The 24,602-nt window shown below is 41.4% G+C and overlaps 1 protein-coding gene across 3 annotated transcripts in view; it reads right to left on the minus strand.

Annotated features, from left to right (window-relative positions):
• Positions 1–1,194: 1,194 nt before the first annotated feature.
• The window catches only part of adamts17 (ADAM metallopeptidase with thrombospondin type 1 motif, 17), a 135,789-nt gene continuing 112,381 nt past the window's right edge, over positions 1,195–24,602 (minus strand). The window contains exons 16-24 of one of the 3 annotated variants that reach the window (XM_085772580.1): positions 23,757–23,831; positions 19,858–19,938; positions 18,378–18,535; positions 15,121–15,280; positions 10,870–11,005; positions 8,997–9,201; positions 7,745–7,897; positions 4,418–4,595; positions 1,195–2,839 (exon numbers count right to left, since the gene is read on the minus strand). In XM_085772580.1, coding sequence (XP_085628706.1) covers positions 2,688–2,839; positions 4,418–4,595; positions 7,745–7,897; positions 8,997–9,201; positions 10,870–11,005; positions 15,121–15,280; positions 18,378–18,535; positions 19,858–19,938; positions 23,757–23,831 — 1,298 coding nt within the window. In that variant the 3' untranslated portion in view covers positions 1,195–2,687. The remainder of the gene's footprint in view (positions 2,840–4,417; positions 4,596–7,744; positions 7,898–8,996; positions 9,202–10,869; positions 11,006–15,120; positions 15,281–18,377; positions 18,536–19,857; positions 19,939–23,756; positions 23,832–24,602) is intronic. The other 2 variants (XM_085772572.1, XM_085772586.1) reach the window with 2 other exon arrangements.

The following is a 24,602-nucleotide window of genomic DNA, read 5'->3' on the forward strand; positions in this document are numbered from 1 at the left end:
ATCCTCATAGTGTTGTGTGTAGTGGTTAGTCAAGAATCTCCTGATGAGGTCTTACTATATTAACCTGACAGAGGCAAAAACTAGAGGCTGCAGGTGCAATGAGTAGTTCCTGCAGGCCATGGCCAAGTTATATGGTGGCAATCACCAACTTCATTGTGATGTGCGACTAAATCCGCACTAATTACACTCCTCAAAAAAAAGTTCAGAAATGTTTTTTCAGTCATTCATTTCTCCCCTGGCTTTAATAATACCAATTGGTGTTGTATTTTATATCGTTGGAAAGCCTGATTAGTCACCTTTACAATGAGGTCCAACTTGTAAGAATCATGCATCTACAGAATGAGCAACACAGCTAAACAGGTGGGTAGCACTCAAAAACATGTTCCATAATCCCCAAAACAGAACTTGTCATCGATGAAGGTAATCTCAATGCAGTGAGATATTGGAATGAGATTCTGGAGTCAGTGGCGTTCCTATATCTCCAGGATCTGGGACCTTACTCCAACCCCCAGGATGACAACGTTCTCTCCTCCACAGAGCCAGGATCATCACAGAGGACCTCCACACTTTGGGAGGATGGAGTGACCTGGTGTGAGTCCTGACCTCAACCCAACAGAACACTTGTGGGATCAGCTTGGGTGTGATGTACATGCTAGAGTGACCAACACAACCACACTGGTTGACCTTCAACAACTCAGCTGGTTGAGGAATGGGATGCCATCCCACAGCAGAATGTGACCAGGCCGGTGGCCATCATGAGGAGGAGCTGCCCAGCTGCTGTGGCTGTGTATGGACCTTCCACTTGATACTGATCCTGACTGTATTCAAATGTATAAAGTGTAGAAATATGTGTTGTTTTTTTCTTATTATTGTGTTAGAGTGCAACAATCCAATCCACCAAGCAGCTCAGAACCAGAGTGAATACCAACAGGGGAAAATTGCAGGGGTTTAACTGTGCTGCTCATTCCACGGAAGCATGATCTTTACAAGTTGTACCTCGTGGTAAAGGTGACTAATCAGGCTTTCCAATGATACAATACAATAAAATAACGTTTCCAAACTTTTTTTGAGGAGTGTAAGAATGTTAAATCTCTCAGACTGTGCCTACGCCAGCAAACAAAGTGAAGTTACTGTCAACTTGTGCTTGTTAAAGACTGTGGTAACAGAGTGGACACAGTTATTTTGAGAAGCTACTGCAATGTGTGACCACCTCCAGATACATTTGTCATGGGGACCACTGTGGTGTTGGTATAGGCAGAAGACAATGTCTGTACACAGCATGAACGAAATGGGAATTTGACTTGACTTCAATAAAGGGAATGTAAGGACTTGACTGACAAAAGCAGTGAGTGAGCAGGTATGTGAGATAGTATATAGGAGAAGATAATCACACAAGTTGTCCTCATGCTTTAGTTAATCGAAGCCTAACCATTATCAAGCTTCAATGTTATCACTGTAGGTAAACTGCTAAAGTGCAGAAGTTCTTCTGGAGTTTTTGTCAGTTACCAAACAGCTTCAGGTGCAGAACCATCGACTGGACCTGACTGAGTCCAGCCTGGTCCTCATGTAGCCTATGAAGCCACACCAGCTGTAAACACAGCAGTGATCTGGCCAACGGAGAAACACATATGTGCCTAAGTGTAAACGTGTTTCAAATAGCATCTGGATTTTATGCAGATATGAGACACTGGAAATGACAAGTGTAAACGGGGTCTTTGTCAGACGTGGTGGTGAGATGTGAAGTGGTCAATATAATGTAAAAACAACCAAGAATTTCAAGATTTGTTTTGTGAGTGAAGAGTTCATCTCTCAGGCCTCTGCATGCTTCAGATCAGTTTGATTGTCCTACAACTGAGCAGGTCGATAATGCGAGGTCACAGGTCCGGCTGACCAGCACTGAAACAGCCAAATGACTCCAACAGAAAAAAAGATGTTTGCACTGAGCTGCACGGTTGATCTAAGTGGTAAATGGAGTATTATTGCTGGCAAGAAATAGTTCAATCCATCAATTGGACTGTTATCTGATAAAAAATAAACCACCATGTTCTGCTACATGGGCTCTCCATGGTCCTCAGACAGGCCAGTGGGTCTCTCATTAGCTGGTTTCACTGTAATCCTACAGTATCTTTCCATGGCTCCTGATCATTACTTACATATTATTACAGTATACTTAATTAATACTTACGTATCATAAGTTTACCTATACATAAACTTATTTACTAGGTATTTGAAATTGCAACAATTAGCTATAATACAGTACAACAGGGAAACAATACAAAGGAGAGCATAATTAAAAAATAAGGGGGAGGGGGGAGGCTCTGGCAAACTCCCATGTTGTCTGATAGACCTGCCAGAAAAAGTCTACTTCAAAATCAAGCACTTATTTTCAATCATTCTGTGCAATAAAGTCGCCTGGACTGGCTTTCCAAAGGCTCCTCCACTTTTTTTTTGTTTTGGTGTACAGCAAAAGAAATGTTGGACATTTTCAAGTCTTCATCAAAACTAGAAGCTTTTGAGCCCATTTCAAATGTACACACATGTGTACTTGCCATTTTCTTTTTCTTTTTTTTTTTAAATACAAAAAAAAGTTCCATCAATAATAGAAATTGTTTTCTCATTTAACAATATTAAAAACATTTACAAAATGGAGAGTCGTTATTTGGAGGAAAGTAGATCTGGTTTGGTCATTAGCTCTTGTGCAGTATTTTCTTGGCATAAAAGTCCCTACAGGTTTCACAGCAGCGCTGGTACCACCTCATGTCCTGACACAGGTTCTTCTCTCGGATCACGCGGCAGTACACTGTCCACTGGTCCCCCATGCACTTGTAGGTCAGAGCAGCTGTGGGAGGGGGGGGGCAGGAGAGAATCAGTGAGTCAGGATTCACAGGTGAAGATGTCAGCACAACAAGATTTCAACAAGTCACACAATCAAAGTGTATTGAACCAAGTGGTTGAAAGAACACCATCTGTCCAAAGTTACACCATCTATTCCTAGCTTTTCAGTGCTATTACAAACAAACAGAAGCAATAAAAGTTTTGAAGTTAGAGGTCAACATATACCAGTGTCTCTCAAACTTTCAGACCAGCGACCACTTAACCTATAAAAAAAACTACCCGCGGACCACCTAACTAACTCTACATAGCCCCTAAAACAAAATGCCAACTTCAGCAGTTCACAAATTACAACCTGAGATGACAGCTTTACCAATATCATATCTCCGATTTTACATACTAGCTGATTAATGGTGTTTCCACACAGGCAGTGTTTGGTGTGTTTGGTTCAGTGTGAACACAATAGTCACATTTGGGTGCGCAGTTGGACTCTGGTGTGATCTGTTTGTTACAGTATGTGAACGCGGCCGGACCTGGATCTGCTCCAACTGCCTGGTGTTTGAGCTAAAAGGGCGCACGTAGTTCGCTGGCCAGTACAGCTGTATGTGTGTCTCCATTGTTAAAGTTTAGCGTCACTTCTCAGAGTTTCTTTTTAAGTCGGTTTTGGATGTACCGAGCGTCTTCTCCGGGCAGTTGTCATGGAAACATGATACTCTGCCATTGGTGCGCTATTGGACCAGAGTGAAAACAAACGTGTGTGAATGCGAAACACACTAGCTAAGAAATGTGTCACTGTATCATTTTCGCATCTGGTTCGGACCAAGGCTGCACAGCAGGATGTGTGTAAACACACTTAGTATTGAAAACAACACACCTGCATGTCGCAGGCAGTTTGAAACACTGTACATTTTGAAACGTGATATGTTACCATGTCACCTGGCGGGCCACTGGGGGTCGCTGACGGACCACCAGTGGTCCGCAGACCACTTTTTGAGAAAGGCTGACATATATACATACACAAAAACACACACACTCACACTCACCCTGGAAGGCATGCACACCTGTTAACACAAACAGTTAAACGTGTAAGATAGAGGAAGAGTAAATGAAAACTGAAGCGGAGATTCAGCTATTTTATATATTCTATATGAATTCTTATTCATGTAAATATAAATATTTTGTTTAATGAAAGTTGTGTGCTGTTACTGTATACAATGATCAACTCATGAATAGATTACCTACTTTAATTTCCTTTTCCTACTGGCCTACTGGCTGAATTATTACCTGAATTAATAGAATACTGTGAATACTGATATAAGTATTAGTATTTATTGATGGATTAGTAGTTGATTTAAAAATTCTTTATTTTAAATTAAATTATGGAAATGCTTGTTCACATCCTGGCTCATCCCAGCTCTATAATAGTCCTTTGGTTTGTGTAGAGCTCTGAAACCTGCCAGAGGTTGTTGGGTGGAGGAAGAGGAAGAGGAAGAGGAAGAGGAAGAGGAGGCCCTGCAGCAGGTTGTCATGGCTATGAGCAGCTGTCTGATGCCTGTCAACATGCCAGTGGTTCTGAGGGTCTCACCTAGCCTGGGGGACGTGATGGTGTTCACATTGATTTTCTCGTTGCAGGCCCCGTGGTGACAGGGCCGGTAGGTCGGTGGCCTCAGGGTCACCGGGCAGTCGTTACCGTGACGACCAGTCACTTTGTGCATACACTGGACGACCCGCGACTGCAGGCCCTTCCCACAGGATGACGAACACTGAAAGGGCAGACGAAAGTTCAACAGGTGGGTGGGTGGGGTCACATGGGTTAAAGAGAAAGACACACATTCACACCTACCGGCTGATTTTAGAGTCATGGATTAACCTAAACCTGGAATACTAAGCAGCTGCTTCATGAGACCCCCCCCCCCCTTGCAGGGCAGAGGACTCTCTCTGTGAGACCACATCACTGAACTACTTTACCTGGAACCATTTCAATTATTACAGTTATTAGTCCTGACAACCTTTACCACTAAACCTGCTCCTACTTCATCTCCAACATATGGAGAATATCTACTGTGTTAACCTGCAATCTAAATCTGTCAAACTGTGTCTGGATCTGAGGCTGCTCTGCTGGAGGTGTGGCCTCAAACCTGCATGCAACTGTCAACAGGTAAGTGCATCTGCAATGGAAAAGGCACACAAACACACAGTCTCTGCAGTTTCAGTGACAGGGCAGATTTCAGAGTGGCATCCTGTAATCTTGTATAATTGAAAAAAAATGTCAGTATCTTCAGCCGTCACCCAGGAGGGTCTAAACCAGAGGTCAGAGCTTTCATCCCTCTGCTGTGGCTCCTGTGGTTTAGAGAGGGCAAGCTCATTTTTGAAAAAAATATTTATTTAGGTGTATGAATGTGTTTACCACTACTTATTGAAGTCTTTTCCGCCTCTTTGACCTGTATTTGGAACTCAGGACTTGATCCTGACTTGTCATTCTGTAAAATTCAGTGTTTGGCCAAAAGACTGCAGAAAGACATTTTTCTTAGCTTAGTCAAGGAGCGGGTAGTAGAAGTTATGTTAAACAGCAGACCTTGAATAATCCCTTTTTTATAGGCGTTTGACAGGCAATCAAAAGGACGTTACCACAGGGGGGGCTGCTGGTAGCTGAGTGATTCTCTGTTTATATTTCCTACAAAACAGGAAAACGCCTGGGAAACTGAATTCAGTACAGTCAGTTCTATGTACAACTGTGAACTGAATCAATGAGTGTTTGGCATTATCTGAATAATAAACTATTATTAACAATTTCATCTGGGACACATCCCTCTGATATTTAATTATTGGATTCCACTTACAGTATCATCATCATCATCTAATTTTCATGTCACTGCAGTGTTATGATGACAATAATAATCCTTATTATTAACTGTGACACATACACTCATTTGCCAATGTATTAGTGACACACAGATAAAACTAATGGTCAGTTTGTATTGAATCAGTGTATCTCATTTAAATGACTAAAGGCTGACAAAATATTAGGCACAGCTCTCAGTATAACCCAGTACAGGTCAACAGCTTCACTAATTACAGCCTTAGACAGATTCAATATAAACTGAGGATTTACGGCAGGCCTGTTGTATTATACTGTTAGTTATATCTAGGTGTATCCATCAAACTGTTGTGTAAGTCCATTACTTACAGCAGCCCTCTCCCTGAATCAGTCATTCTACTGCAGAATGTGACATGAACTTTAAAATGTGTCTGATGTTGATTCATCATGTGCATTAAAGAAAATCTCTGGTGAATGTGTTTGCGCATCAGCGAGGAAAATATCAGAAACTGTTCACAGACTGTAGCAACAGTCTGCCTTAAGTTTCAGCTCATTAAGGAAAATATACAAAGACTGATCAGTATTAAATGATGCATGGTGTAATGACAGCAGTCAATTAGCTCAAAACAAAACCTGTTTATCTGCATATAAAGCAGGAAGTGCAATCACAATTTTGGTGTTTTGGTGTGAGTGACTGATGTGTCCCGAGGGCTGAAGCTGATTGGATGAGCAGTTGTTGTGACCTCCACTTGTAGTAGGATGACGCCCTGTTTAGAGGGTTTCATGGGGCTCCTTCACGGCTGCTGAGGGGAAGGCCTTTTCCCTGTTAGTCCTAGGAATCATTATTTTTCAGCACTACAGAGGGAATCTGTGAGCAGAGAGCAGGTACATCTGGACCAGTCATCAGCCTGCTTTCACTTTATAAAGTCTTTTGGCAGCGGAAACTGATACTAAGAAAAGAATTCTGGAATTGGCAGGATATATGAGCGAGTTACACAGAGGGGAGTGGAGCAAGACTCTCAACCAGCTTGAGTCTGCTGGTGTGACACCACAGGTCACTGCTGGGGGTAAACACCGGAGTCTGAATCAGATCTGATTCCTTTTATTTAAAAAGACATGGGAGTTAATGGCAGCTGTTTTATCACTGCAGCTGCTTCACAGTCTTGTGAACTGGTATGAAGCAGCATTTACATGACTCTGCAGGTGCAGTGCTGCTGTGTCAGACCACCTGCACAGCTCAGTCAGCTCTGTATTATCCCACTGCACAAGGCAGCAAACACCACCAAGCCACAGAGGAATATTCATGAGGTACAGTGGAGAATGACTGATTCAGACAATGAGGTCAACTAGGTACATGAGTTGCTAATCATCATTAAATTAATCTTCTAGTTAAGTGGTTATGGAACTTTACAAACTTAACTTATTTATATAAAGGACCCCTCAGTTGACACAAATTAGACCACAGACCCCCATTCCACAAAAACACCAGAAATACACAAATATTTGTTCAGAGACTGAATAATGTTACTTTCTTTGTAAATGTACATTCAAATTTGGGCCATTGGTGTGAATTTTTGGAAAAATCTTCTTCATCTTCTTTCTGGGAAAAAGTGGTAACATTTCTCAAAAAAAGTTACAAAATTTCAAGAAGAAAAGAAAACTGGTGAAATTTATCAAAAAAGTTTTTAAAATTCTAGAAAAAAATGATATAAATTCTCAAAAAAAAGTTTAAAAATGTCAAGAAAAATTTGGTAAAATTTCTCAAAACAAGTTTTAAAAAATTCTAGGAAAAAAAAAGATAAAATGTTGAGGAAAAATGTTTTTAAAATTCTAGAAGAAAGTGGTAAAATTACGAGAAAAAGTTGGGGACCCCCTGAACACTCTCAATGACCCATGGGGGTCAATGGACCCCACTTTGAGAACCACTGTTCTACTTAACAGCCAAGTATAAATAAATGGTGTGTCTATACAGGTCAGATGTTTACAAGGCTGTCGATCTCTGCACAGCTCTGAACCTGGGAGCCTGTTTGCTTCAACAGGCCTGAGAGGGTCACCACTGTGTACATGAACCATGGGGTTTGGAAACAGCTGTACCTTGGACCAGTCTCCAGTCTTCCATTCATAACATCTGGAGTGGTCCTCACAGGGCTCCTCCTGAGTGGGCTGAGACAGAGGATCACAGAGACCCTGAGGATTGGTGCACGTTACCACCCGCCTGCGAACACCTTGACCACAGTCTGAGGAACACTGCAGGAGAACAGAGCAGTGTTAATGAACCAGGGTTCACACAGGTATTTTAAAGTTTCATCTCTCCTAACTATCTCCATCTCCCTGAAGCTGTCTGTCTGTCTGTCTGTCTGTCTGTCTGTCTGTCTGTCTGTCTGTCTGTCTGTCTGTCTGTCTGGCTGTCTATGAATAATCCTGTTACATAAGACACAGAACGCACTGCATGATGCTTATGTATCATATATTATAATTTCAATATTTTATATATTTAAACATATACAGTATTTCCAAATAACTCCACTGTTATTTTGTTTTGTATTTGTATATTATTATATTGTAATATTATATATTTGTATTATATTATATATATTGTTTAATTCTTAAATCACAAGAGATAAGAATAACAGTGCATAAAAATATTAGTGTGGAAAAAAAATCTCAGAAACTCAAAACTCAATATGTTGTTTTTACCTAAATAACCATAAACTTCACTATTTCCTAAATCAAGCTTAATATTCCCCAAAACATTTTAATTTACAAGTTTGGAGTTAATGAGTTCCTCCTGTCCTCTTCCTCCTCAAAGGACTCAAGAGTATTTACAGAAGCTCCAAGTATTTATTGTTGTTACTAAAGTCACTAGAGTCATTCAATAAACCATCAGTTTAAAGATATTCTTCACAGTGGCTGCGCACGCTCCCTCATAAATGTGTCCTCGACAATTTCACTCTATTCATTTAATTATTCATAGTTCAACATTTGTGTAAGACCTTGACCATGAATCCATTTTATGGATGAATTTGAATAGATGGTTTAGGATGGTGTGTAAAAATGAAAACTGAATTTCACTTTAACTTGTGCAATCATGGTACGGAGCTGCCACCTCTTCCCTGAAAGTCTGTGGAAACCATAGTAACACAGAGTTCTCTTCAGACACTGGTGAAATATGAGTATGGCAGCATGAGCGATGTCTATTGTAATAAATAAAAAAAAGAATATAAATCAGATGTGTGAAAAAAATAGATTTAGAGATTTTATTCTTTGGCCACATCGCCTGGCTCTACTTTCCTCTAAGGTCGGCTGGAAAACAAGGACCTGGTGTGTGTTTGTGTGTGTGAGATACCTTGGACCACTCTGACGCCTCCCACACGGTGAGGCAGAGCCGGCCCTCACAGCCCTGGACCACAGGAGGTTTTCCTCCCTGACAGTACAGGTCCCTGGTGTGGATGAGGGAGCCGTTCTGGAGGTGGTAGACACAGACCACCTCCCTCTGCTGAAGACCTTTACTACATGTGACAGAGCAGGGACCCCACTCCCCCGTCACCCACCTGTAGGAAACACCAACAGACACTTTGTGATGTACAGGCCATTTGCTTGTAGTGTCTACGTTACAAGACTTTTATGTATGAAATTACTCTGTATTCACAAGGTGGTTGTTTTCAGGTGACGAAGAAAAACTATATCACATCTAGAGAGAGAGAGAGAGAGACAGCCCAGCTGACCAAAGCATTATTACAGTATATGGTCACAACATCCACATAAATACTGGGTGACAGACGCAGCTGGAGCCTGATGAAATGTGGCATTCTGCATGAAGCTGTGAAGCTGCATCAGCACCAAATTCAGACGTATGAAACACACTCAGGATCCCACTGCACTCTGGGGGCCGAGGTAGAAAAGCTGCATTTTTGGGTAACAACATTTATCACATGCTGGCACCGGATTGACGACTAATGCATAAAGAAGAAGTGTTTAAATATGTCACTGTGGGTGTGCTGTTAAAACATTTATAATATAGAAACAAATAGTGTGAACTATTGAAGTGATGGTTTATGTAGAGCTGTAAACAAGACTGGAAACAGACTGAATCATGATGAAAACAAAACAACAAATCTGCCAGCAAGCTGCTACAGAGCAGTGGCCACACTGTTACACAGACACATTCACTGATACATGTGTTCCCTATGAACTTAGTTCAAGTATTATTAACTTATCTAAGGCTACGTTCAGACTGCAGGTCTTAATGCTCAATTCAGATTTTTTGCTCCGATCCGACTTTTTGTTTGGCTGTTCACATTACCATCTAAAACATGGCCTATATCAGATCCCAATGTGACCGGTTCGCGGTTCCAAACCGACCTGCATGCGCAAAAGAACAATAACGATGCTAGGCGCAGACGCTGTTGTACAGGAAACATAGAGGGAATGAGTATTTTCACTTTTATTTCAAAATGTCTGTGAAATGGAAGCTGGAAAATGTCTGAGCAGCTACTGAGGAGGAAAAGAGCCAAATGCTGTGTTTTAGTTTCAGTTACCATTACTTGAGTTTGTACCCTATATAGGAATAAACCTCCTAAAGTGTCTCAAGAAACAAAGTCAGCAAGGTTATAAGTTTAACACCACGTGTCCTTTTTTTATGTGTTTGTAAACACACGCCGCTGCACGTCAAATTATCCAACGTTTTATCGAGCCGATTTTTTTTTGCTCTGTGTGTGTGTGTGTCTAGCGTGTGTATGTGGTCCTGCCGCCGCTTCTTAAAACAAAACCTAGAGTTAACATTGTAGGTGACGTAAAAGCCACATCAATTCCACCTTAGCTGTTCACACTGGGGTCACATTGGAAAAAATCTGATCTGAATCAGATTCAGGACCAGATATGGAAGTGGTCTGAATCTGATACCAAAATGTCAGATTCAATGCGACTTGTGCTGTTCACACTGTCAAGAGCAAATCGGATACGAGTCACATTTGAATGAAAAAATCGGATTCAGGTCACTTGTAACTGCAGTGTGAACGTAGCCTAAATCTGTATACATTCAATTAAAAATAATATTAATACATTGTAATAAATTGCAATGTAATGCAATGTAATGTATTATATCAATGTATTAACAGTCTCAAGAGTCCATGTTATATAAGTCTGAAAAGAACATGCAGCTATGAAACTACTGTGTGTGTGTGTGTGTGTGTGTGTGTGTGTGTGTGTGCGTGTCTCACCGGTATTGGCAGGGGTGTGTGTTGCAGAGGCGTACTTGTGGTTGTGGTCTGTTCTCCAGCTGACAGTGGCTGTCATTCACCACCTCCATGGTTTTATTGGCGATCCTCATGCAGGAAACAACCGTCCTCCGCTCACCTGCGCGTGCACACACACACACACAAACACACACACAAGTTCATTGTTCTGAGAAGTTTTGGATAGGCAAACGACAACACACCTGTTTATTTGTATTATGAAGCAGGGAGAGAGATCTGATTAAACACTCGTCGTCATTTAACACTGAATACGAAGAAGCAAGATGTGGGCAGAAGGTGTTGATTGGTCGGCATCAGAGTGGACAGGCGGGCCTTAAAGAGCTGGCAGCTCAGTGTCAGATATACTGTACAAGAAACATCTTTTCTTTTAGTAGCATTGAAGCCTTGACAATCTGTTCTAACAGACACAGTGAATTCAGTACCAGGGGCTGTTGTGACCTGAACCACACAGAGAGCAGCACCCGTTCCCCTGTTCAGTCAGTTGTGTTTACAGAGGCTGATCAGTGCTGAGTCCTCTCCAAAGCCAAATCATTCATCCACACGGGATCTCGAGCCAGTAGATAAATTCTACTGCGCCATTAAAAAGAGATAAGCCGAGCAGCGGTGGTCCAGCCCCTCGCTGCTTTGCTGACTTTAATCCAGAAGCACCTGACCTCGTAAATTGAAATGTTTTGAGCGCTGGATGCCAATATTACAACGCTGTAAGAGGATCAGAGAGCTGCTCAGGAAATCAGCAAGAGTTAGCATCGCTCTGTGCTGTGTGTGTGTGTGTGTGTGTGTGTGTGTGTGTGTGTGTGTGTCCGCAGAGGGAGGCCTGCTCTGTCTAATACGCTGTAGATCACAGGATTGGATTAGCAACTATCTCTCTCCTCTTTGTCCAAACTCCCTGCGATTGCCCCCCTCCCTCCTGACTCCAGACATGTCCACACAGTTCAGCCTCTGTTTACCTGTTTCACTCAGTTTCTCTTTTCAACAACTAGAAATACAAGAGCACAAAGCCAACAGCTGATCTGATCTGAGTCTTCTGACCCAGACGTTTACCACAGAGATCCTGTGTGAGCGACCTGTTGCTTCCTGTGGCTGTGGTCACTGACTCTGGAAATACTGGAGATGTCAGTAGCAGACCTGACACATGTGAACCCTGTGTGTTAGTGCTTCTAAAACTATGTTGTGTTACAGAGACAGTGTGAGAGAAAGAGGGGCTGACATGCAGCAAAGGGACACGTATTGGATTTGAACCCAGGCTGCTGCAGTTAGGACTAAATCTACATGTGTTCTGCAGGGTGAGTCACCAGAGAACCACCTTTTAGAACTGAGTTTGAGCTCTGTTCTGTTCCAGTTCTCCTCTGATCGTCTCTCTGGCACCAACACATTCAGTGTTACTGCACTGTACACTGCTCTCACACTTCTTCACTCCTCTTTGAAACACTAACCTGTGATGGTTTGTGACACTCACATACTGAACACTTCTAGTTACACTGCCTGTTTTCATTGGACCGCCTTTAGCTTTGATTGCAGCACACATTTGCTGTGGCATTGTTTCAATAAGCTTTTGCAATGTCACAACATTTATTTCCTTTCAGAGTTGCATTAATTTTTCAAAGATTCTCAATGGGGTTCAAGTCTGGACTCTGAGGTCACATTGGACCACATTTCTTCCTTGAAGATGATGGTTCCCCACTCTCCTTCCAGTTTTTAATGATGCATTGGACAGTTCTTAACCCAATTTTTCCAGTCTCAGTAATCTCCTTAGATGTTTTATTTGCTTGATGCCAATAATGTGACCCTTCTGAAACAGATTAACATCTCCACGACCACAGGATGTGTCTTCTAACATGCTTGTTTAAGAAATGAGACTGCATCAGTTAGGGTTAAATAAGTTGTTGCCATCTGAACCAGCAGTAATTATCCAATGGGAGGCTCTGACCTAGTGACTTTTTTTGGACGGGCAGGGTTCCCACCCTTTTCTTAAAATCATTTCTCAGGACTTTCCAGGACTTTTCAGGAGAATTTCAGCTGCTACAGTCTGACAGACATGTTATCATGCCAAACACAATTACATCCACTGTCCCATTTATGTTTTGGAGAAGTGTTCTTTTCGACAGTTGTCCCTTATTTTGTACATTTAACCAGTTTGTTTCTATGTTTATTCCTCTCTCACCCCCAGAAGTCTGATAAAGATGTACAGTCTATGTGGTCTGTGCTGACATGATGGTCTCATACCACTGCTGCACTTATCTCATCACGCTGCACATGACCTGATTAACCTCATCTTAAACCCACACACACACAATCTCTCACACAACCTGGGCACAAGATGCAAATATCATGCACTTCTGCAGCCACTTTTCACCAAAACCTTATAACTTTTTTAAAATAGATAATTCAGTCACATTTATTGGAATATAAGCACATAGTCAAATACACTGGTTCTAATATGCGGTGTGAAGTAAGCGGTGATATTCTAAAGCCAGGCAGCAACACAACGTGACTCCATGCTAAGAACAACACAGAGATTTTCTTGTGATCATGACTCAGTCGTTACACTGAGAAATGATCTGATTATTTTATCCAGGAGATGAGGTCAGGTGCTTCTGGATTAGTGGTGAGCGGAGCAGCTGGAGGTGAGACCACCGCAGCTCAGCATCATCTCCTCTCAGTGGTGGAACAGACCTGACATCCCGTGTAGACGTGTGATTTGACATCCAGAACACACATCTTATTAAGTAACTGATCAGGTCCAGTAAACACACGGCTGATGTGACTAATGCTTATTTTTTCCATTAAATTCAATTATTTTATAATTATGAGATCCATGTCATATGAGATAAGGATCTCACTGTTGTTAGATGGGCTCAATGTGATCAGACTAAACATGAACAAACCTGATTGAAGTCGTTCCTACATCATGTTGCGGTATAGTCCAACTATGTTTAGCAACAAACCCTGACAATGAGGCTGAGCTCACTTCATGGTACAGGCCTCTGGTGAACTTGTCGCCCGTACACAACCTCCTATCGTTTAACCCTCATGTTATGTTCCGGTCGAATTTGACCGTTTTAAACGTTTTATCTCTGAAAAATATAGTTAATGTGATCAGGCTGACCTAAGATTCTATGACTTTGTCTACAAAGAGGAATTCAACAGACAAAATTAATTATATTTATTTGCATACAACTTTGTGCTTTTTATTCAACTTTGTACACTCTTGTTGTGCCAGTGTAAAATGGCCGGCCATTAGAAATGAATGGGGGAACTACGATTAGTGTAAAAAACTGAACCCAAGTACATCCTCATTTGTCAGATGCATGAGCCTAAAAACCTGTAGAACTTAAGTTGATTAAGAAAACTAATGAAACAAATGATGATAATATTTGTATGATTACAGTTGTATGGTGAGGCTTAATATTGCAGTCATTTTTGGGCGGGAACACAAAAGTGTTTAACATGAAATGAACACAACATGAGGGTTAAACACACACCACAGCTGTTATTGTTTGCTGGGAAGACGTAAACTTGGACCCAAAGGCACGCCGGTGCTGCTCTTGTGCTCGTCTTACCTCCTACTTCGCACCAAGAACCACAAAGTTCCCAGAGTCCTCGGTGTGTGAGGGGAGGCTGAAGAAGGTGACCCCCCCGCTTTGTTCTGACGTAGAAGCCAAAACTGGGACAAGACTTCATTGTTCTTGTTTTGATTCAATTATTGTAATATTTTTATAATATTTCATGTTACATTTATTTTATCTCCAGTGTCATCAAAGTGAGCGTTTCTGAATGTCTTGACTGTGTTGTCGAGCGGTTGCCAAGCGAACCTCTCTAATAAAGACGTCTCACTTTTCAGCTGAGTCTCATCGTGTTCTGATTTGACGGAACACAATGAGACGGATCGCTTCCAAAGTCCCATCGTCTAACAGTTCCTGACCCCATCTGATCTCTATGAGAAAACAACCTCCCAAAAACATAAACACATATGGTGGAAGCCTTGGCGAGGGCCATTCAAAGAAAAATAAACCAGATGACATTTATAAAAACATTTTCATTGCTGTAACTGAACATGATTTCACTGTGGAGACAAACTGATTTCCCCACAGAGACCGTATTTTTACATGACATTATGTGATGATGTGTGTGCGAGCAGTCGTGAGTCATAGTTTGCATGTAAATCTCAGAGTAAATATGTTTGTGTGTGTGTGTGTGTGTGTGTGTGTGTATTACCTCCTCCACATTGGACGGTGCAGTCCTGCCAGCTGCTGTGAGTCCAGATGTAGAGATACTCCTGCTCCCTCTGCTCCTCGCTGCTCCTGTCCTGAGACGTGTTCAGAGACACCGTGTACTCGTAGTGGATCCCGTAGCTCTGGTCATGGAAGAGCAGGACCTGGGAACAACATATGTAAATGTATACACACAGCAGATCAATGACTGATTTATAACTCTTCCTTTCTATAGAGAAAAGTCCATCTGGGTGTTTCCCTGAAATAGACTTACAAAGATATAAAACTGTCAGACAGCATGACCAGGGTTGTGCAAATTGAGTCATAAATTATTCAAAGCCTTACATCTCTTAATATTTCATGTCATTAACATTTATTACTGTTCCTACAGGAAAACTCCTCCTTTTTTCTGTTATAATACCAATGCAAAGAATGGATTTCTCCTACACCTCCTCTCTTGAATGTTCAATCAATTCACAGCTCTAACCTCTTTCTCTTTCTACTTCTTTTTTTATTTTCTTTATTTATATCATACATGCACATACACTAAAAACGTACTCTCTCATGCATACATATACTGATTAATACTACAATACTCACAAGAATAATACATGATGTTACTAATCATAGAATTATAATAACAGTAATAATGACATGACAATATCAAGAGAGTAATGGAACGGAAAAAAGTAAATAAATAAATAAAAATAATAATTAAAAAAATAAATGAATAAAATAACCCCCCCCCCAAAAAAAAAAAAAAAAAGTTAGAAAATTATTAAAAGGGAGAATGATAAAAGAAGAAAAAGAGAGAAGAAAAGAGAAGCCTATGTAGTGCAGTAGCCTATGTAGTGTTTTCTGTTCGTTAATGCCAGGTAATATTTCTTTGTCTTCTGTGTGGAAGTGTGCACGGTAAAAACAGCTGCTGACCATGTGCAAGAACAGCAGCTTGAGTCACATACAATGACAAATAGAAGAACCCTTTCCTAAACCCACACAGAATCAACAGCCCACACAGACACACTGCACAAATATTCATCTTGTGTCTTTTAATGAGGAATTATGATCTTAACAACAGCAAGTGGAATTATTCCCAGATCCATTCAGATCAATTTTAATGATAGAAGAAAGGAGATCCATCCATTGTGATTGTGATTGTCCTATGTGATTCGTAATTTGTAATTTTTATGTTGTTTGTGTAAATCTACTGTATGTAGAGTTGTTTGTGCGCTGTTCTCTTAGCCAGGTCGCTCTTGTAAAAGAGATTTTTAAATCTCAACAAGTTTTTACCTGGTTAATTAAAGGAAGAAAAAAATTGAACCAATAATAAAGAGCTGACCATAGGAGGATTTTATGATGTTCTCAGCGGTGTGTCACCATCAGGTGAAGAAGACACTGATATTCATTGATATCCCTGACATGAGATTCATTAGCTTCCATTACAGTGCAGACCACTGGCTGTCAGCTATGCCCAATAGTGTAATCAGCTGTTCAGCCATGTCTCCAGCTCCGCACGGGGCGACTGTGTGTGTTCTTTTGATCACATAAAGTGTGGATGTACACTCACTTAGAGAACCCTGGGCGAAGGATCTAAGAGTTGGGCTCATGGGGCGGAGGTGTAGAAGGTCGGTGATGTACTGTGGAGCACTACCATGTCAAGATGGAGTCTAAAATGAACCTGAGGTCAGTGCAGAGAGGTTGAGACCAGGTCACATCTGATGATGTGTTGTGTCCAGCAGCATTTTGTAAATGTGTTAAGACAGAGAACTGCAACAGTGCAGCGTGATGAAATAAAAGTGGTTAGCATCGCCTCAGGGTCAGACTTGTTTTTCACTTTGATGCTTTCTGCTCAGCTCAGTAGTAATCTAAGTGAGCGTTCTCCTTTGACCTCTGACCTCTCTCTCCTACACAGAGCTGCTGCTCGCTGGATCGTTTTGTTTTTGGCTTCATTCTGAGTAGAAACTCTAAAGAAACTGTTTTAATGAGAAAAATCTGCACGTCACACAGCAGCTCATCAGTGAGGTCACTTTTTTCTCTTTTTTTTTTCATTTTGACTCTGTGGTCCCGTTCACACCTGCTGTTAACACAATGATCAGCTCTAAGTGTGTCTGTTCACGCCTGCTTTTAAATGAGTGGGAACTCATTTTAAAGCACCAGTAATCTGATTTCATTTCCTGCTTTATATGAAAATAAACAGGTGTGAGTGAGTAAATGCTGAGCTCACAGCTCACACAGTGAAATATACTTTTATTCATTTGAAATGGTAAAATATTTTCAGTTCATAAGGAGGATGCCAGCAGAGTCATTTGTAGGGCAACAGTTGTTAGACGTCCTGAGTCCTATGTGCTTCTGCATGATCACATGTTTCTGATTAAAACATGACACGACGTTAGGGAGGGACGTGCCTCAGATATCTATTGGTAGCCAATCATGTTGAATGTATGCTAAGCGCACACACACACACACACACACACACACACACACACACACACACACACACACACACACACACACACACACGGACCTGGGTGATGAGTCAGGAAGAGAGCTGAAGTTGTGCTACCAGGGAGAGACACAGGCTCAGAGCTGATGCTCCACAGTTAGCACAGTGTCTGCAGAACTAGCTCATTAAAGCTGGGAGGATTTATATTTTGGGTGAAGACGTAAAATTCAAGAACCATTTAATTGGACCCAACATTAGGAGCGCCCTCGAGTGCAGGATGAGTCAGCTAACGTCTGGAATTGTTTAACAAGAAGACAAAATCCATCAATTTAGATTTAAATAATAACTTTCTGACATGAGTTTGACAAATATCACCAGATAAATGAAGAATTATCATGTGGATACAAGAATAAAGCTGGGAAAAGACATTTTTCACTTCATGGGGTCTTTAACATCCCTTAGCAGCAACTGAATGGCTGATGTGTGTTTAGTTTAATCATATTGACCTTTAACTGAAAATTAGAAACGCTCTTGAACCGTTAGGTGAGATGGATCTGCTCTGTTGTATTTGATTAATGTAGCACAGCTTATTTAATTTACAATATGAAGCCCTAAATGAGAGTAAAACTGGTTTCTGTGTGAAAATCCCCAGACAGTCAAGTATCATCAGTGGATTATTCATTTGCCAACTCAAACTCATTACACTGCTGCTGAGAATAAACCTGAGTCAGAGTGTTGGTGTTTTCCTCTCCATGCATTCTGACCTGATGTCCATAATGAAGACATTACACCATACATCACTCAGCCACGTCACGTACCATCAGGTGTAAGGGGGTCTTAGTGGGCCCCTTGGCAGACATCTTCTCCCACAGTCCTCTCCTGACGTAGCGCACCGTGGTCCCAGCCAGCTCAAACTCTCCTGGGAGCTCAATCTTCCAGTCGCTGTTGATGGACCTCTTACTGGAGTCTTTCAGGGCTGTGAGGAGGACAAAGCAGGTCAGGGGGAGGGGGTCCTGTGGTGGAGACGGAGCAATGAAAGCCTGTCCAATCTGTGATACTGTGACAGTGTTAAAACATGGAAGGATGTTCTCTCTGCTCAGTATGGAGGTCTGCTGGAGGCACCAACTGGTTCAATACAAACCTCCCACCCACCTACATCTGATAGTCAACAGGGATGTCAAAAGGTATTCCAACACGATCCAACCATCCAATAATCATTTTCATAAATCACTTAAAGGGATAGTTTAACATTTTGGCCAATTCGCCTATTGCCATAATCCCTATATAGTCATAGCAGTAGCATTACCTTTAATTATCGGTGCATGTTGTTTTGAGATCAGCGGGGCAGAGATGTGAGCTGCTCAGTGAACACAATGGAGGTGAATGGTACAGGTCCTCTGTCCTTCATCAAACTCATCAAATACACAATCCAACAACTCCAAAACACTCAGGTGGACAAGTCGTGACCTGCACATTCACCACGCTTAGAGATAATCATGTAACATTATGAGACAGATCCCCAAAGAAATTTAAATCAAAAGCAACTTGGTTATTTGGACTTGGTTATACTTGGTTATACAAATAACTTGGTTATACAAATAACCAAGTCCAGTTGCTTTTGATTTAAATTTCTTTGGGGATAACGATGACCTGAGAATATTCACAGGATTATGAGACAGAGTTGTTTTCGAGGCAAATGCGTAGCCGGAACAACATTCCAGACATGGGTGCTGGGCGGAGTGATTACAAAAGCACAAGTAGTTCCGAGTATATGCTTCGTGTGTCAAAATGTTACATACTTATACATGATTATCTCATAGTGTGGTGAATGTGCAGGTCATAACTTGTCCACCAGAGTGTTTTGGAGTTGTTGGATTGTGCACTTGATGAGTTTGATGAGGAACAGGGGACCTGTACTGTTCACCTCCATTGTGTTCACTGAGCAGCTCACATCTCTGCCCCGCTGATCTCAAAACAACATGCACCGATAATTCAAGGTAATGAACCTACTAGGTGATGGGGTTGGATGTAAACCACTGTGTAGTCAAGTTTTCCCCACCAAATGTTTATTAGTTATTTCAAGACAACGGTTCTAGACCTTCCTTCTCCAGAAGACATGAATGGGATCAGATGAACACACCTCGCCTTGTGCTGAAGACGTTATGTGTGCATACTGTACTTACACTGTAGCACACACTCAGGAAGTAACATGGGTTTGATCATTTAATTTACTCTATGTTCATCATGAATCATTGTCACAGCTGTGAGGCATGTCCTGTAAAACACATGCATCATTACCCAGAAAGCTGTGTGAGGGTTTGTCCTCCACAACTTTGATCCTGCGGGCTCCAGCAGGGATAACCACGGCCTCGATGTAGCCTGACAGGAAGACAGAGACATGAAGTGAAAACACCTTCAGAGTGGACACCGGTGGAGACAGGGAGACGGGCTGGGGACGTCTGTGTTTGTATCAGAGATGCTCTATCCACTACACCACTTGGATTCAGTCCCTCATATTGGCTGCATTTACACTTTTGTGTCTCTAAAACTTTCTATGCACTAGTTTCTATTCATTTCAAAATAAATTACAGAGACCATGAGGTCAGGGTGTGAAAGCATTCATGAATCTGGTTTTTAAGCTGCTTGTTAAATCAATTTAATAATCAAAGTTCACCTTCCAACATCACAAACAATTGTGACTAAAACTCAGTTCAGAGCTCACATAAGTTAACAACATATCCATACTGAAGGTGAGATAAACAGCACTGAATAAGAATCTTTATGAATTGTTAATTAAAGAAGACTTAATCTTGGTGGTTTGATGGTCTACCGTTATGATTGACAATATTCTAATTTCTAATTGTTCCAATTTCATCTCTGTCACACAACCAGTCCCCAGCCTCCTCCACACACAGCACACTGCCATAAAACTTGTTGGACATTATTTCAATACAAAGCAGCTCAGTCTGGTGGCTCTCATTCCGTCAATCTACCATTAACTGTGTCCACAGTGTGTTGAAGAGCATGCTGCTAATTTTATCATGATTATTATTCATTGTCAGTCTTTTTGTTACTTTGGCCTTCACTTGCATTGGTTTTGATCACATTACCCTCAGCATCTAACAGCTGATATTTGGAAGCCTTTATGGCGATATGACATCACAGGTTTAAAATAATAATTGATATAATAATATTACACTGCTGTGACATTACAATTCCACTCTAAAGTGTGTGTGACTGTGCAGGACCATTAAAGTGCATTTAGGTTTAAACCTGGGAGATCCCACATATGGTTGAAACTGAGTGAAATGCAAGAAGTTAAAAATTACCATGAGCTTTTTCTATCTCAGGTTTGGCTTCCAGAGCAGTTGACTCCAAAACAGTCAAACTAAATAAGAACTTGTTCTTAATTGATTCTGCCTGGTTAAATAAAGGTTAAATAAAAAATAAAAAACTTCAGATCCCTCTTAAAGGGCAAATATTCAGAAAAGAAAGAAAGAAATAAAAGAGAGAAAGAAATAACTTCTATGCTTGGTGTTTAAGAATGATCAAGTCAGTGTTTCAAACTGGTTTCATGATTGTTAAAAGTTTTAAGTTTATACATTTTAAAGTAAAGTTTAAAGTTGAAACTGTCAGATGTGATCTAATGAGCTGCTTTGTTCTAAATAATGCCCAACATCATGTCCCAGTACGGTGCTTTGCAGTCTCAGACATCAATATGACTTCATACTTACCAACAACACATAGCACACAGTTATACAGTGGGAGGACACAGTTGCTTCTGACAGTGACTGACAGCCAGTTTTTGGTGACACCACACATAGACACACTGACAATAACGAAAGACAACAGCAAAAATTTTGTCACATGAACCCAAAGCATGAAATGCAAATTGTTTGTAGTGGATGAATGTGTGAGAGGTAATGCTGTTCCTGTCACTGTGAGCTGGCCTCCACGCTGACTTCATCATGTTTCCATGTCTGTGTCTGAGCTCGTCTGGGTTTTAGAAGCTACCAGAGTCAGTTCCATTAAGATGTCAGCTTGCCATGCTTGTGGAATAGATTGCCTGGCTCAACAAGCGGAGAGCTCCACTGCTACAGACTACATCTACCACGCCGACATCTTTTTAACCTCCACATCTGTCAGTGACTAAATCAGAGGCTTCAACTTCAGCATAGAAATAGACTCTGATTTCCTGCACCATGAAGAACAATGCTTGGTTTCATTTTTTGAGAACTGTACTAAAGCAGATGCCACTGATATTGGTGATTGATGATGATTATGATATTTCACCGTGGGTTAGTGATAATTTATTGCTTTTAGATCTTATCTTATTAAATGAGTGAATTATTATATGTCATCACAGTTGGAGAGACAAACAAAAAGACAATTCAGAGGACATTGTCTCAGTGTGTGTGCTTTTCTTCTCTGCATGTTTTGTCCTTAGGGGCCACCATAAAACATGATGCTGCAACCACCGTTCAGCCACAGTGTTAGAGAGTTTCCTCACGTAATGAAGCTCCTCTGGCTTTTTTAAATGTCTTATGAGCCACCATCCTATTTTGAAATGTATTGTTAAATGAGATGCCTAAAATTGGTTAACAGGTGCATCTCAATAAATTAGAATAAAACTGCCAGGTCAGCAGTCTTCTCCATGATAGTGGAGCTACTGAACCAGACCAAGACACCATTTAAAGGCTCAGGAAACCTTAATCAGCTGATTAGAGTGTGACATCATTTGGGTTTCCCTTAAATGTAAGTCATAATCATTACAATTAAAAGAAATAAAGACAAGAAATATTTGTCTGTGCGATTAATCTATATAATATTTGAGTTTCAGTATTTGATTTAAACTACTGAAACAATTCAACTTTTCCATGATATTCTCATTTATTGAGATGCAGCTGTATTTCACATTGCCACTACACATCTCTGAGGGTCAGATTATGCACGCACCACCTCCAGTGTAGAGATCCAGGAAAATAAAGACAAAACAAGTCATATAACTGAATGAAGATGAATTTTACATTAACCATTTAAACACTTGTTGGTGAGTCTGGTTTCAAGTAAACACAGAAAAGTAGTGGAATAACTAAATGTTCCTGCAGGCATCTCTCTGATGGGTGGAGCCTGCTGCTGTGATCAGACATATAAAACTGAGTGAGGAGTGGACAATTTCAACAGTAATGGCCAATTTCCTAAATCAAACAAAGTCACCAGACATGGAGGTGGACGCGGCCTGAACACTTTATTGAACAGCGGCTGAGCAGCAGAGGTGCAGACACACTCAAGTTGAGCCAAAAGACACTTATTATGCGAACACTTTGTTTGTTGGAGCGGTTCTGCCTTCTGAGTGCAGCTGCTCTATATCTGACCGGTTCCTGAGTCCTGACGGGAGCCTGCTGTCTGTTTGTTTCCGTATTCCTTTCATGGCGAGGAAAAAAAAAGAATTCATCCTCGTGTGCAGATGTGGAATTTGCATTTCAAGACGTCGTGTTCATGACACAAAATTTTGTGAGTCCAGGCTTGAAACTGAACGTGTGCAGATGGTATCGTTTGGGCGACTGGTATTCCACGATGAACAAACACACCACAAGCTCCTGAAAGCCAACCAGCTGTATCCATCGACCCTCCACCACCCCTGCCCATCCACCTATGGTTAGACACAAGTTGCTGCGGGCTCACCTGGGTTTCAAAGTTGCACATTTTGGATGTTTTTCGAAGAAGAAAATGCAAAATGTGAAATGTACTGTACGGCCTTTTATGCGGCGCTGTAAATGTCAAACCCTCTGAGCTGGTAGCAGAACCAGATGTGTGCACTGTGTCTGGATTTAGAAGTGTAAAGGCAGGCATTTTATTGCAGACGACTGTCCCCCCCACCTCCCCACCCTTCCTCCCTCCCTCCCCACCATTACTCCACCACTTGGCAGGAGCAGCGGGAAGAAGGAAACAGCGAGGATGAAAGGAATGCGTCCCTGGCATTCCTCACGGCTGGGTTATGGGGTAACGGGGTCAAACAGCTGGTTATGTAACTGTAACCAGACTACATCCCCAGGGGAGCCCACAGCTAACTGCTTCTCTCATCTACCTACAGTAAAACACTCCAGGCAGTGCAGGAAACACACACACGCACGCACACACGCACACGCACACGCACACGCACGCACACACACACACACACAGTGCATGCATCTTACATGAGAAACACTTGGGGACAGCTCTGGGTTTAGCCATCACACAGGTAGATACCCTCTTACACTGCCTAGTGGTGACTGGAGGACAAGACAAGGAAGTTGAAGGGAGGTCACATGTCCTTTGGACCACACCAGCAAGTGTGTGCAAAATGTGCACACGCACTAACAACCTTTAATTCCAGTTATCCCCTTTTTGACTCAGACAGTGGCTGACTATTGATTATTTATCTTATAACCCAAACAACCATGTTGACAGTTGGCTACACTTGACCACAGATTACTTAAAGCAAAGACAGTGATAATGAGGAGATGGTGGTTCTGTGTGATCCTGCATCTGGTTCAACCAGAACCTTCAACTCAATTAGGGCTGAACGATATGGACAAAATTTCAGATCTTAATATTTATGCCAGATATCTTGATATCGATACAATACGATATGATAACTGAGCATTTTTCGAAAAAATAAAAAAGAATAAAGCGGCATCATAATAGCAAAGGATGTGGAAAGTGCAGTTTTAGTGATTGATTCAGTGATTGATCTGCTGCAGCTCTGCTTTGACTTACAGTCTCACAGTCTTCTTCAAAAGACATCATAAGAACAAATGTATGCAAATGCTCATCATAACCGCCAAAATTCTCACCGCCACCAACTCACAAGTCAGTGTTTTTTTTTTTCTTGGGCTTTTTATGCATTTGTTTTGAAAGGACAGCTATGGCTCTTTTACACTACACAGTAACAGCTCGGCGCGACTCAACATGGGCGGGGTCGTCATAGAGTGCCAAAGCGGAAGCAGGAAGTAACGGTCGCCCAGTTACCTCAATTCGGAAAAAGTCTCCATGTAAGTGAA

Source organism: Trachurus japonicus, chromosome 3 (genome assembly GCF_045865225.1).
Source record: "Trachurus japonicus isolate A0001 chromosome 3, Traja_1.0".
Taxonomy (NCBI): Eukaryota; Metazoa; Chordata; class Actinopteri; order Carangiformes; family Carangidae; genus Trachurus; species Trachurus japonicus.